Source organism: Pseudovirgaria hyperparasitica (assembly GCF_010093815.1).
Source record: "Pseudovirgaria hyperparasitica strain CBS 121739 unplaced genomic scaffold EJ05scaffold_10, whole genome shotgun sequence".
Lineage (NCBI taxonomy): Eukaryota > Fungi > Ascomycota > Dothideomycetes > Acrospermales > Acrospermaceae > Pseudovirgaria > Pseudovirgaria hyperparasitica.
The window spans coordinates 962,647-975,294 of NW_022985558.1; the positions used below are offsets into that span (position 1 = coordinate 962,647).

A 12,648-nucleotide genomic window follows, 5' to 3' on the forward strand; every position below is an offset into this window, starting at 1 on the left:
CCTCCCCCCTCCTTGCGAGATTTAGTTATGACGTGTGCATCTGAGTCGCCTCTGGTCTCGGCGAAGCGTAAAGCATTTATTTTCTGCGGCTTTGGCGGCGGCCTTGGAGATGGATGCATCGTGTCTGTTGTAATCTTGTGCAGTCGTTTGAAATGCGATAGATGATTCGTGAATACTTCAGTCGCGACATGAAAACTTCGTACGGTTGATTGGGCCTTGGTGATCCCGGCAGATATTGTGCCTAAATTCTACTACATACCTTTTATCTATGTGGAAGAGTACAGGAGCATCAGCCTGTCCAACGCTGTGGCTGTGACTGGTATGAAGTGTTCAAATTCCCAAGTTCGACTCCCTCGCCATGCAGGACAGGACGTACATGAACGTTCGCTCCCTCAACTATCCTCATCATCCTGCCTCTCCAGCCTTCAACTATCATCATCACCCTGCTTCTCAAGCTTGCCCATCTCTCGCTTCTCACCGGTCTCTCCGATTATGCGGATCCTATCTAGACGCACCCTCTCACTCTCGCCATCGCCGTCGACAATGAACACGACAAGCGAGGTGACATTCTGGAACTTGACAAATCTCAGCTCCAGACGGGCGGTGCCAGTCTCTTCGTTCCAGTCCTGTTGTTTCAGCTCAATCTCTTGAGTCGGTGTGATGTCGTCGGCCTCGTCGAAGCCGAGATTGTGCGCGCGATTCGAGTAGATTCTGACAGTCTTGGGCCGCATTGGCAGCTCGTCATCCTCATCTTCACCTTCGGGCACTCGTGGCGGACGGGATGTGATCTGTATGGTGTGTATCTTCATGGTCATGTTGAAGGGGATGTACAGCATGAGCTGCTCGTCCGTATCGCTCTCCACCCAGTCAGTCTTCTTCTGGGTATCGGTGGCCTTGCCTTTGCCCTTTGCGCCATCGAGGTCCAGCGCCGAAGGTTTGCCTAGATCGAAGAGGACTCGGGCTTCTCCAAAGTCACTGTCGCGATTCAACAAGTCTAGTCCTTTTGTGTCGACGTGCTCCGTAACATCGCTGTAGCCGCGAGCCAGTTCAGCACCGCGCCAGGTGCCTCCGTTGCCAGTGCCACTGCTTTCTCCTCCAAAGCCGCCGCTCGAGTCTGAGTCGGCCTCGGCCGCGATCTTCTTTATGGTATCCTGTAGAGCCTTGGGGTCGGCACCCCTCACTCTTGAGACCTCCACACCCTTCTTGAAGACGAGGAAGGTAGGCATCCTAGGAGGATATTGTTAGTCTCTGCGCTTGTGAGGAAAGAATATGTGCCTACGCTGTTATCTCATATGTCTCGGCAATGCCAGTCTGGTTGTCGACATTGACTTTTGCGAATGTGACAATCTTCGGTCGTGAGAGCTGTGCAGCAAGTTGCTCGTACACAGGAGCAACGTTCTTGCATGGACCACACCAATCGGCATAGACCAAACTGCTGTTAGACTCTATGTTGGCGATTGACCATCAGAGAAAGACTCACAGTCTACCACTACAACGCGGGAGCTGTCCAGTAGAGAGCTGAACTGGCGTCCAGAGCTGATTTCGACTGGTTTCGCCATGATGACCGGGTTTGAAAAGAGTCGCAAGAAGGTTCTATCGGATGCGCTGTCGAATTAAGCAAGTCCAGAACTCCAGAGTCTATCACGAAGTGAAGAACTGAGGCTTGAGGCTTGTTTGTCGCCTTCGACTGAAGTGGGGTAGTGGGATGATTAGAGCTGTTTTAGCAAAAGCGCATGCATTTGTCGGCCGCGCGAACTTCACAGTTTCTTGAGAGGTCGCGCTTCATAGACGACACCTCGCCAGTTGTATCTATATGGACATTTCTCCAACAAGCTTCTTAGACAATTACTCATCCCAATATGACTTCGCCACCTTCCTAAGTCTTCCTTCGGCTTCGTTATCCGGTCTGACACCAACTCTGAGCATGCGTATGCGCATGGCACAGCCCAGCTTGACGTTGAAAGCAAAAGAACTTCACTTACTTGCTGCCTTGACCTATACGTTCGTGGCATATTCAAGTTTTGGACTGGCCCGAGAAACACTAGACGCTCATCATAAGGACTGTACCCGCGGAAGATTCCGACGGAGACTGCTATACACTGCAGCCATAGCTTCAGGTCTGCAAAGTGTAGTCACAGTATGGCATCTCATGTCGTAGTGGTAGACCCTTCTGCCAGGAGGGCTACGGTCAAGACGCAACCGCAAACATACTTGACCGATGTAAGAGATGAGGCTTGTAAGAAACTTGGCGTGCCTGGAGACCAATTTACCTTAAAGTCAGTCGACTTCGGCGTCCGCTTTGTCCTGAGCTGACCGCATTTCCAAGGTTCAACCAAAAGCAAATAGATCTCTCGCTCACGATTAGACTGTCTGGATTACCGCAAGGCGCAAAACTTGATCTCATACAGCAGTCTCGCTCCCCTACGGTCGTCTCGGTCGCTCTACAGCTCCCCGCATCGGAAGACAATGCTCGTCTCACGCAAAAATTCCCAAGTAATACCTCCCTATGGCAGATTCTCAGAGTGTTCGAAAGCTCCCCAGCACCAAGAAACCCTCGCGGGGCGTACAACTTCACACAACGAGCCGCCACAGACATGAATGACGGCTCTACCTCCGGGGCTGGGCGACTGAACTACGAGGCACCTGTGCTGAATGTGATGGGAAGAGAAAGATCAAGCTTCACAGAATTGCAGCAGACTCTCGCACAGCTGGGTCTCAGCGGAAGCGTGCTTCTAAGACTCAGCTACCGTAATAGTGGGAAGCCATTAGAGGAAGCCATGTCGGAGATATCGCAATTCTTCAAGACGAGCGACAATCTTGCTACGGAAGCGAACGATCCTCCAACGACCACCCATCTTGGCACTGTGATCGAAAAGTCTTCCCCCAAGGATGTGGCAAGTGTTGTGGACACGAAAGAAGTACCAGCTGAGGATAACCTGCCAACACCAATGGAAGACGTTGTATCGACATCTCCTCAAGATTTACAGAAGCAAACGGAAGCAAATGCAACACCTGTCCAGCCTACTACCGGTCCCGGCGATCGCCCCGTAGTAATCTTCTCTCCCCCAAGTACATCCACACCACAGGCCGCATCCCAGCCGCACAACTCCAACGACTACGATCTTTCCGTTGATCAGGCGAGACGCTATCAGACACAACTACAAGATCTAAGTCGTAACAAGCGGCTCCCATCGGACAAGGAGATAGAAGCGGCCGATAAAGCGAAAGCTGAGAAACTGGCAGCTGTCACAGAGGTCAAGATTCGCATCCGAGTGCCCGATCAAACCCAGGTCGAAGTTCACTTTACACGACAGGACACCACGAAAGAACTCTTCGACCTCGTGAGATCAATGCTCGAGCATGGAGACCAACCTTTCTTGTTGCGCTACACGTCACCGAAGGGGGGACTGGCGGTGTTGAAGGAAGGCACGCAGAAACTGGTGTCAGACCTGGGTTTCCATGGCCGTGTTCTAATCACCTGCACCTGGGATGATAGCGTGCCCATACCTGCTAGGAGACCTCCGAGCCTGAAGCAGGAATGGAGGGAAAAGGCACAGGTCCTGAAGGTGGAAACGATCGCTACTCCAGTTCCTGAGCAGAATCCTGGAGGAGGATCATCACTGGCATCTTCCAGCAAGGGCAAGGGAAAGATGACTGATGGGGATAAAGAGTCTAAGCTGAAGGCAATGCTGAACAAAGGACTGTTCAAGAAGAAGTGAACAGGTCCCGATTGTCGATATTTGAATAGAGCATAAGCGGCATTGACAGCGTACTTTAGCTTCTACTACATTCTTTGGATTGGCGATGTCGAGCCGTTAAGCATCCGTCACAAACACTGCATAGAGGTGAATGCTAAATTGATCTTGTAGTTTTTCATTTGAGTGCTCCCATATATGCATCCCGGTTCCGATCAGAACGACCCATAGAAAGAGGCTACAGAGAGAGAGGTTGCTCCACGCTTGTTGTAAAGCAGACCGATTTTTGCTCCGTCCAAGTTAACACACATTGTAAAACCCCCGTTGTCATATGTATGCATCTAGTGACCCGCTCTCCTCGACTCGGCAATGATCTTGGTCATCTCGTCAACCTTCTTCTTGGCGCGGCCGAAAGTGCCGAGCTGTTAATGGTGTTAGTAGGGTATTTCTCTCTTGCATGACGAATGATGCGTTGGGATTTGTTCAAGGGAGTGATGTGAGACGTACTCTCTTCTTAGCCAGCTTGCGCGCACGCTTATCCTTTGAGTTGCGGAGCAGTTCGATAACACGGCGTTCGTAGGGTGCGAGACTGTGACAGAGGCGATCGAGTTAGCCAGCAATTCTCTGAAATCTTCTCTCTCTCTCTAATCCACCACAGATAGTGCCTCAGGTTGTCCACCTCTTCCCTCAAATCCATGCCCATAGATAGTTCCGTTCCAGAAAGATGTGTGCGTGACATACCCAGAGACCTCACGGACGATTTCCCGGACAAACGCAGTCCTCTTGCTCAATCTTCCCTTGCGAGTCGAGATCTTGGGTGCTGGGGTGCGAGGGGTGACTTTCTGTAGTTGGCGACCGGGACGTTAGCTCTCTCTTATTCCTGCTGGCGAGGGCGACGAAGACAGGAGAAGAAGGACTTGGAAGACGTACGTGTCCAGAGTTGAGGCCGACGGCCAAGCCAGACTTCTGCTTGACTTCCTGCGGCATCGTGGTGGTTAGTATTGCCTGGTATGGGGGCGTCGTGGTGTCGGTCGAGAAGTGAGGTCGGGTGCGAGCAAAAGTGGTAGCTGGAAAATGTGCGCAGGCTCTGACTAGGCGAGCCAATCACGTTGGTTTTCGTCCATGTCTTGCTTATGTAAGGGTGTTTCTGACTCCACGAACAAGCATGCTTTCGCTTGATGATTGATTCTCCTCTTCTTGTACGGTTCTGAAGTGTCTTAAGTTCTTGGTCCGTCGCAGTGCGCTGCATTCACGTAGAATGCCAATAACATCACTTTTATAACCACAAGCACACAGAGCTCATATGTATAAATTTTGGTAACAATCCATTCGCCTTGCCAAGGGTATATCTCATCTTCAAAGTCCTAAATCTGGTTCCCAAATTGACATCCAACGACCCTATGCAGCTCGTGACTATTTCTATATACACCCAATGCTCACCAAGTCTCCGGTCCTAACAAATCAGTCTCACCCATTACCACGACCGTACCCAAATTCTTACAATCAAAAACCCATGGCAACATACAATCGCGATGAATCCAACGTATTACAGGCGCCGAGCAAAATGTTGTATGGCCAGTGACCCACATTTCTTGTTGTTGGGTCTAAAACCATGATGCATCACAATACTGCGTTGCAAGATCTGGAGGTTGCCATGTCGGCTTCAAGGCTTCACGCCATTCACACCATTCGTGCCATTCGCGACGCCGTTGTTGTAGCGAGTTTCTGCACCAGCTCCGTTCGTCCTGTCGTAGAACCTGCCGGTAGGCGCAGTAACCGCAGGATCCTCGAGCGCCGCCTGCTGTTCGACCATGCCGATCGTAGTCTCTTCGCTTTCGTGGTGTTTCGTCTTGATCGCTGGGAGGAAGTCAAGGAAAAATGACAAGACGTAGAACGTGTATATCAGTGCAATGATCCACTCCAGGATGGCTGCGGCGTTCCACTGAGCCTGATTCTGCGTCACACCAAATGCTATACTTTCGTATTAGTCATGTGCATGATGGAGTAGTCACCAGGTCTTACCGATTGCAAGTGCCAACTCAAGGAGGATAAAAGACAACTTGATCCAGAAAGAAATGCGTAGTATGCGATGTTCGCGGAAGTGTATTCCAAGGCGCTGGTATTCGATACAGATGAATATGGCTGAGACGATATATCCTGCACTATTTGGTATGTCAGATCCAAAGTCTCAGAATCGAGCGCTCGCAACCCACATGAAGAGAACCAGGAAGATGTTATGCAAACGCGGATGGTGGAGGGTATCGAATATCGACAGTAATATTATGCCCGCAGCACCGACAACTGCTGCAATAATGGAGAGAATGGAACAGATTTTTTGGAACAAAGAAGTATTAGGTGTGAGTCTGCCCTTGTGCCTGAGCCAGCGTTCCGCAATGAACGCAAGATCTAAAGATACGACGGTGACGGCTGACATGGCGATGAATAACGGCTTGAGGCCTTGTGCGCCCACATCGGAAATATATCTGTATCAGTGTAAGTTTGATTGGTATTCTACCATGCTTGAAAGGTGCCCTACGCGATTCTCTGGCTTTGGTTCATGGATGGATAATGCGGTGACCCTTGCACCAGCCATGTTATCAACATGGCCAGCAGCATGGCGAGCCACACGCAGGCCGAGAATATCGGAACCATCCAATACGAGATCACGCCGTGCAACATCTTGGCAGATGGCTGTATTCGAGTTGTGGATAAAGGAATAAGGAAATGCGGATGCAGGAATTATCAATAACAACCCGACGACTACTAGTGCCGTGGACGGCGCGTGTTGAAAATTGGATTTTCGCAAGTCGCGCGACCGACGTACAAGGATACAACCGTGAAAAGGCCTTGTAGTAGATCGCACGAAACCGTGGCAGGAGAGGGATGTCGACGAGGTGGTACGGCGGTGCGATCAAAGAGAAGCCTGCCTTGTGGACGGGAGGAGTATTTGATTCATAGTCCTGTAGGAAGGTAGTTTGGCAAGAAAATGACATCATCGCATTTCTCGGCACCCTGCATCCGGATCTGGTCGGAATCGCGCCTGAGCCACTCACGCAACTTCGCAAGGCGTTATACGATTCGACACGCATCTCTCGCATCTCTCGCAACTCTCGCAAAGGCCGCGTGGCACAATAACGAGGGCTTTGTTCTATTACTGGGCCAGATCATTTCTTGTCTTTTTTGCGCAGCGCGGGAGGCTGCACTGCAGCTTTTAATGGCCGATCATCCTAGTCGCAGATCTTGTGGTGTCGTACCTGTGCAAGACTATTATAGTAACGCCTTTTGTGCTACTGTCTGTCTACTTGCGCAAAATCAGTGTCAGTAATCGCCAGTCGGGACCGAACTCCGGGTTCGGATCTTGTCTGCTATTTCCGACAGGATGACCAAGCATACGCGTTCCGGCAAGGACTTGTTACTACTACTTTGACGATATTAGCTAGAAGGCATGAAGCAGTTCTTTCTTATAGTTCCAACCCGTCTACGTATATGCGTTGATTCGTGGTGAATTTGCAGGCGTTTTGCTGAATAAGTAAATTCTCAATAGCGAAAGGCATTGGTGCATGTTTGGTTCTTCGCAGTCAGGCGTATTCTCTATCTAGACAATTATCTTCTTCTGGACGACTGAACTGCATAACGAATGATATTACATGGGCTGTTGAGAAGGTAGTGCAATGATGGTCACAGATGCCATGGCCACTTTTCAAGAAAAGAGCCAAAGAAAGCGGGTGGAACGTTTTATGCACCCACGCCTTGACCAAGTTAGGTCTAGCTTGACAAGGCTCCACGGAATAATCTACCCCACACGCAAGCGCGTCGCGAATCGCGACAAGGTCCCTATTATCTACTGCTCCTCAGATGAACTCTCTCAGCACTGTTGCATGCAATTCCAACCCTCATCGCCTCACCACCACACATCGCTATATCTGCTTCCCTTATAAATTCCGCTCTTCTAGGTTGAAGACCGCCATGTTTTCTTGCCATGCAAGCGTAAAAATTACACAATGCGATGGCTCCTCCTGTGGCGTTGATGATCATGCCGCAGCGCAATCGCCCCGAAAGCTCACGAACAGCATGCGCAAATTCTACGAACAAGGTGTGAAGGGTCTTGATGTCTGCACCGAGTCTCCTCCTGCGCCTGCTATCAATAAGCGCAAGAGGCGGTTTGTCGCTGGATCTGATTCGGATGACAGTGGTCGGCCGCGTAAGAGAGCACGCTCAAGCACAACAAGTAGCACGGGACAGACGGATGAGATAGAGTCGGACATCGCCACACCTGCTTCCAACCTCGTGCTGGCTGCTGTCACATTTCATATCGTATGTCATCTACGGTAGCTAGTACAAGTCAATCTGCTAATCATACGCCAGGACGAGCCAGGGCAGATACAGCATCACGATCCTGCTTGCGTCCTTCCAGTGAGCCTCGACGACAATATATATCTACAACTTGGAACAGAGGGCTCCAGTCGCAGGTCTGCTGGCCGTCGTAGAATGACTCCTGCACACGCGACCGAGCACGTCGAACTCGATTTCGACTTCTCCATCTCGATCCCGCGCAGCACCGCAGATGCTCCTTGCTCGTCAGAACTCAGAATCTATGGTAGTCACGTAGAAACACATGTCGATGCATATGAGGTATTGAAAGATGTCCAGGTATGCTTGAAACGCTCGCGAAAGGGAAGATCGAATCGGGTTGGGACACAGTGCACACTCTTGCCACCAAGCACGACACGCCGAACGTGGGATCTAGTCATCAGCCTTACGTGGGAGCTCCAGCGGCCTGGTATCGAGGATGAGCGGACGGATGACATTCTGTGGGGGCTGTCTTGCTTGAAGAAGTATACCTGCATCGATGGAGTAGATGCAGCGTCTGGCTCTGCAGCAGCAAACGTATCAGGAAGTCTGACATGGAAGCCAGAAGATTTCTACAATTACGTGCACACAACTTCGCCGGATGATGAGGTTTCCTCTAAAATACAGACGAAGATGCTCGAAAGTGAACTGTATCCCTTTCAGCGAAGAGCAGTAAATTGGCTTCTACGACGAGAAGGTGTTGGCTTTAGCAACGGGGAACTCGTACCGCTGCAGCCTCAATACTCGAGGGACAATTTACCTCCTTCTTTCACCAAGATGCGTGCGAAACATGGGGTGGATACACGTGATGTGTACGTCAGCAAGGAAATGGCAATGGTAACGCTCGACCCGGCAGCCTGTCGTATACCTCAAGAGGTGAAGGGTGGCATACTGGCCGAGGAGATGGGTCTCGGCAAGACTGTTGAGCTGGTCGCACTCATTGCACTTCACAAGAGAGCCCAAAGCGGCAAGCAATGGGACGCATACAGTATGACAGAAGTGACACGTTCCGGCGCAACACTGATAGTCACTCCGTCCTCGCTCATACAGCAGTGGAAGTCGGAAATCAACAGACATGCGCCATCACTCAGGGTGCACGAATTCAAAGGCACGACGACTGCGTCTCACGCACCAAAGGCCAGATACGCTGCCGCATCGACGGAAACTCTGTTGAAGTTCGACATCGTGCTGACCACCTACGCCGTGCTTCGGCGAGAGGTGCACTTCGCACGCCCGCCGCCGGATCGGAGCACGCGGCACGGCACAGCAAAGGAGGCGCGGCGCAGAAGTCCGCTGGTCGAGATCCACTGGTGGAGGGTCTGTCTAGACGAAGCGCAGATGGTAGAGAACGGGGTGAGCAAGGCGGCAGAAGTTGCGCGTCTGATCCCGCGTGTAAACGCCTGGGCAGTCTCGGGCACGCCGCTGCGCAAGAATGTGCAGGATCTGCGCGGCCTGCTGGCGTTCCTGCGCTACGAGCCGTATTGCAGGCACGAGAAGCTGTTTTCGGGCATGGAGAGGCGGGTGTTTAGAGAGCTTTTTGGCAGGATCGCGCTGCGGCATACGAAGGCCGGTGTGCGACATGAGCTCTCGCTACCTCCGCAGAAGCGTGTCGTCATAACGGTGCCGTTCACGCCGGTCGAGGAGCAGAACTATGCCAATCTCTTCGCCGAGATGTGTGGCGCCATTCAGATGACGCCCGAGGGCAACCCGGCCGTCGATGACTGGGATCCCAAAGACTATACCGAGCAGATGAGGCGGTATCTCATTCGGCTGCGGCAAACATGCCTACACCCGCAAGTAGGGGGTCGAAATCGCAAAGCACTCGGACGCAGGAACGTCCCGTTGCGGACGGTGGCAGACGTGCTGGAAGTCATGATTGGGCAGAATGAGACGTCCATTCGCAATGCAGAGTGCGATTTTATCGCCGAAACACTGACTCGTGGGCATATTTACGCGCACGCAAAGGATATACCTCATCGAGCAAAGAAGGCACTCGAGATATATGATAATGCGCTCCAACTAGCTAACGAGTTTGTCGAAGACTGTCGACGGGAGCTTGTCGAGGAGATGGCAAAAGCAAAGGCCAAGGCGAAAGCAGGGTCGGAGGACAAAGAGCACGAGGAAGATTCGCAGGACGAAGAGGGCAAGGACGAGGAACAGGCCGAGAAGGATGATCGGGTTCGTGCAGGCAGGAATATACTACGGCGGGCACTGGAAGCGCAGCATGCTTGCTTGTTTTACACTGGAACGGCGTACTATCAAATGAAGTCCAACGCAGACATAGTTGAGCCCGAGAGCGAAGAATTCCAGCGACTGGAGAAGCTCGAGACTGAGTTTTACGACAGGGCCAAAGTGGTACGGAAGGAGCTTCTGCAGGAAAACCGCACCAGAGCCGAAAAGAGCATGGCAATACTCAACAGGAAGGTCAAAAATCAGGGTCTTGCTCCTCTACAGCCGCTGCAAGATATCGACGATGTCGGGGGGATTGAAAACAGGAAAACACTGGAGCGGATAGACCAGCTCATAGACACACTCAACGAGCAGGGCGAATTGCTCTCCAAATGGCGCGCCAAGGCTGTAGACATCCTACAGCTTCCTCTGGTTGACACGGATGAGACGGAGACTACAGGAGACGAATATGAGAATTCAACTAAGCAGCAGGACGACCTTGTCATTTACATGACGGCTCTCCGCGCCATCCAAGCCGACCGACATTTCACTCTCACCGGACAGGAGAACTTTCGAGTCGACGACGAGATCAGGACGGCGATACGGCAAGCCAGGAATGGGGAAGGTCATGCGCCGCAGCTGATGCTGCAGCTGATGGAACGGAGAAACGCGCTCAAATCGAAGCCGATGGATCCAAATCTGAGAGGGGTCCTTTGCGAACTACGACATCTTGAGACCAGCATTCAGTGGCAAGTTGAAATGGGTAGACCGCGAGCAGCCATGGAGCTTAGTATTATTCAGCAACAAATGAAGCGGCTACAAGGTATCCAGAGTACGGAGACGAAGACATTGAGTTCGTTGGAGTTGGAGCATAACCAATACCACCAGACAATGAATCGACGTATCGCTTTTTACGCGCAGCTACAGCAGATTAGTGACACAGTCGCTCCGTACAAGGAGGAAATGGACGAAAGGCTCGACCGGCAAGCGCTTGGAGAACACGAGAAAAAGGAAGAAAAGATTACTAAACAGCTTGCAAGTCTGAGGACTCGTCGTCGATTTCTGCATCATTTGAAACATGAATCGAACACCGAGGATGGGCCAAGGAGTTGCGCGATATGCACGGGGCTAATAGAGATTGGCTCCCTGACATCCTGTGGGCATGTTTTCTGCAAGGAGTGTTTGCGGATGTGGTACAGAAGTCATAGGAGCTGTCCGCAATGCCGGAAGCACCTGACAATTGAAGACTTTCAAGACATCACATATCGTCCACAAGAACTACAGGCTATACAGGAGGACATGGGACAGTTGGAGCAGGCATCGTCGTCAGCGAGCGGCACGCCAATGTCGAACCTGTCATCACTATACTCGGACATGTCTGGCACGACGATGCAAGAAATCAAGGGCGTGGAGCTGAATGGGTCGTATGGCACCAAAATTGACACCATGTCGAGGCATGTTCTCTGGCTTCGACAGAACGATCCCGGCTCCAAGTGCATCATATTCTCGCAGTACAGCGACTTTTTGGGTGTGTTGGCGGAAGCGTTTACCAAGTTCAAGATTGGACATACGAGCATCACGGCTAGGGACGGGATCGAGAAGTTCAAGAACAGTGCGAGCGTGGAGTGCTTCCTGCTGGACGCGAAGAGCAATGCAAGCGGGCTGAACCTGACGAATGCGACACACGTGTTTCTGGCAGAGCCAATGATCAACTCTGCGCTGGAGCTCCAGGCGATAGCACGAGTGCACCGCATCGGACAGCAGCGCGAGACGGCCGTGTACATGTACCTGGTCAGCGACACGGTGGAGGAAGCAATCTACGACATCAGCGTGAATCGACGGATCAAGCATATGGGCAGCCAGAGCAGCACCGTCACGTCACGGGTGGTGTCGCGCGCGGCGACTCCTGGGGCGGCAGCGCAGGAAAAGGCCATGGATGACGCGAACAACAGGGAGATTGAGAGGGCGCCGCTGTCGATGCTGCTGGACAAGAAGAAGGGCCGGGGCGAGTTTGTTGACGAGGGTGATTTGTGGAATTGTCTGTTCAGCCAGGCCCAGCGCAGGCCGGTGTCGCCAGACCTCCAGCGGACGGTGGATCGTCATCTGCGAGCTGAGGCGGCGCAGCAGAGGTTGTTGCAAGGCTCGGACGAGTCAGATGGCATCAATCCGTGAGCTGCCGGACCAGGAACTTACTGGTATGGCCGCCCTTGTTTCATACGAAGGCAGCATCTGGTAGATTGGTGGTGTACGTACGAATCCTCTGGTGATGATGACGACGATGAAGATGCTGGTGGTGGTCGGCTATGCAAGCCCAGCACCTGCGGAGGGCCAGACTCTGAAGCAAGGCGCAAAGGCGAATGCAAGCCTGTACGAATGAGGAAGCTCATCAGGTTGACGGGCGAAATGCAAGGATTGGACAGTCGAGTGATGTACA

The 12,648-nt window shown here is 52.0% G+C and overlaps 6 protein-coding genes across 6 annotated transcripts; 3 read left to right on the forward strand and 3 right to left on the reverse strand.

Moving 5' to 3' along the window:
- Nucleotides 1-202: 202 nt before the first annotated feature.
- On the reverse strand, nucleotides 203-1,559 carry EJ05DRAFT_511833 (putative thioredoxin; the record flags this gene model as incomplete). The annotated part of the gene is made up of 3 exons (XM_033748268.1): nucleotides 203-1,227; nucleotides 1,280-1,432; nucleotides 1,477-1,559. 3 exons carry the CDS (start codon nucleotides 1,557-1,559, stop codon nucleotides 426-428), a joined length of 1,038 nt encoding a protein of 345 aa, XP_033599542.1. The 3' UTR covers nucleotides 203-425.
- Nucleotides 1,560-1,752: 193 nt separating this feature from the next.
- On the forward strand, nucleotides 1,753-4,062 carry EJ05DRAFT_511834 (uncharacterized protein). The gene is made up of 2 exons (XM_033748269.1): nucleotides 1,753-2,276; nucleotides 2,327-4,062. Exons 1-2 carry the CDS (start codon nucleotides 2,140-2,142, stop codon nucleotides 3,717-3,719), a joined length of 1,530 nt encoding a protein of 509 aa, XP_033599543.1. The 5' UTR covers nucleotides 1,753-2,139; the 3' UTR covers nucleotides 3,720-4,062.
- EJ05DRAFT_466410 (ribosomal protein L36e) lies at nucleotides 4,015-4,740 on the reverse strand. Its single transcript, XM_033742807.1, has 4 exons — nucleotides 4,626-4,740; nucleotides 4,437-4,537; nucleotides 4,203-4,284; nucleotides 4,015-4,117 (listed from the first exon to the last, which is right to left on the reverse strand). Exons 1-4 carry the CDS (start codon nucleotides 4,680-4,682, stop codon nucleotides 4,037-4,039), a joined length of 321 nt encoding a protein of 106 aa, XP_033599544.1. The 5' UTR covers nucleotides 4,683-4,740; the 3' UTR covers nucleotides 4,015-4,036.
- Nucleotides 4,741-4,989: 249 nt separating this feature from the next.
- On the reverse strand, nucleotides 4,990-6,670 carry EJ05DRAFT_477320 (uncharacterized protein). Its single transcript, XM_033744228.1, has 4 exons — nucleotides 6,232-6,670; nucleotides 5,909-6,178; nucleotides 5,718-5,857; nucleotides 4,990-5,666 (listed from the first exon to the last, which is right to left on the reverse strand). The coding sequence occupies exons 1-4, from the start codon at nucleotides 6,345-6,347 to the stop codon at nucleotides 5,359-5,361; spliced, it is 834 nt and encodes a 277-aa protein (XP_033599545.1). The 5' UTR covers nucleotides 6,348-6,670; the 3' UTR covers nucleotides 4,990-5,358.
- On the forward strand, nucleotides 6,528-7,146 carry EJ05DRAFT_55689 (uncharacterized protein). Its single transcript, XM_033749748.1, has one exon. It carries the CDS (start codon nucleotides 6,682-6,684, stop codon nucleotides 7,018-7,020), a length of 339 nt encoding a protein of 112 aa, XP_033599546.1. The 5' UTR covers nucleotides 6,528-6,681; the 3' UTR covers nucleotides 7,021-7,146.
- Nucleotides 7,147-7,533: 387 nt separating this feature from the next.
- EJ05DRAFT_55747 (uncharacterized protein) lies at nucleotides 7,534-12,451 on the forward strand. Its single transcript, XM_033749750.1, has 2 exons — nucleotides 7,534-8,009; nucleotides 8,061-12,451. The coding sequence occupies exons 1-2, from the start codon at nucleotides 7,551-7,553 to the stop codon at nucleotides 12,384-12,386; spliced, it is 4,785 nt and encodes a 1,594-aa protein (XP_033599547.1). The 5' UTR covers nucleotides 7,534-7,550; the 3' UTR covers nucleotides 12,387-12,451.
- Nucleotides 12,452-12,648: the final 197 nt, after the last annotated feature.

What these genes read in the sequence shown, in the direction of transcription:
- EJ05DRAFT_55689 (XM_033749748.1), top strand. Translation starts at nt 6,682, where the DNA reads ATGACATCATCGCATTTCTCGGCACCCTGCATCCGGATCTGGTCGGAA.
- EJ05DRAFT_477320 (XM_033744228.1), bottom strand. Translation starts at nt 6,347, where the DNA reads ATGGTTCCGATATTCTCGGCCTGCGTGTGGCTCGCCATGCTGCTGGCC. An exon ending in AACCAAAGCCAGAGAATCGC is followed by an intron (nt 6,179 to 6,231) that starts GTAGGGCACCTT and finishes ACACTGATACAG; the next exon opens with ATATATTTCCGATGTGGGCG. An exon ending in TGAGTTGGCACTTGCAATCG is followed by an intron (nt 5,667 to 5,717) that starts GTAAGACCTGGT and finishes ACGAAAGTATAG; the next exon opens with CATTTGGTGTGACGCAGAAT.
- EJ05DRAFT_466410 (XM_033742807.1), bottom strand. Translation starts at nt 4,682, where the DNA reads ATGCCGCAGGAAGTCAAGCAGAAGTCTGGCTTGGCCGTCGGCCTCAAC. An exon ending in ATCGTCCGTGAGGTCTCTGG is followed by an intron (nt 4,285 to 4,436) that starts GTATGTCACGCA and finishes CCTCTGTCACAG; the next exon opens with TCTCGCACCCTACGAACGCC. An exon ending in GCAAGCTGGCTAAGAAGAGA is followed by an intron (nt 4,118 to 4,202) that starts GTACGTCTCACA and finishes CACCATTAACAG; the next exon opens with CTCGGCACTTTCGGCCGCGC.
- EJ05DRAFT_55747 (XM_033749750.1), top strand. Translation starts at nt 7,551, where the DNA reads ATGAACTCTCTCAGCACTGTTGCATGCAATTCCAACCCTCATCGCCTC. An exon ending in CTGCTGTCACATTTCATATC is followed by an intron (nt 8,010 to 8,060) that starts GTATGTCATCTA and finishes ATCATACGCCAG; the next exon opens with GACGAGCCAGGGCAGATACA.
- EJ05DRAFT_511834 (XM_033748269.1), top strand. Translation starts at nt 2,140, where the DNA reads ATGGCATCTCATGTCGTAGTGGTAGACCCTTCTGCCAGGAGGGCTACG. An exon ending in GGAGACCAATTTACCTTAAA is followed by an intron (nt 2,277 to 2,326) that starts GTCAGTCGACTT and finishes CGCATTTCCAAG; the next exon opens with GTTCAACCAAAAGCAAATAG.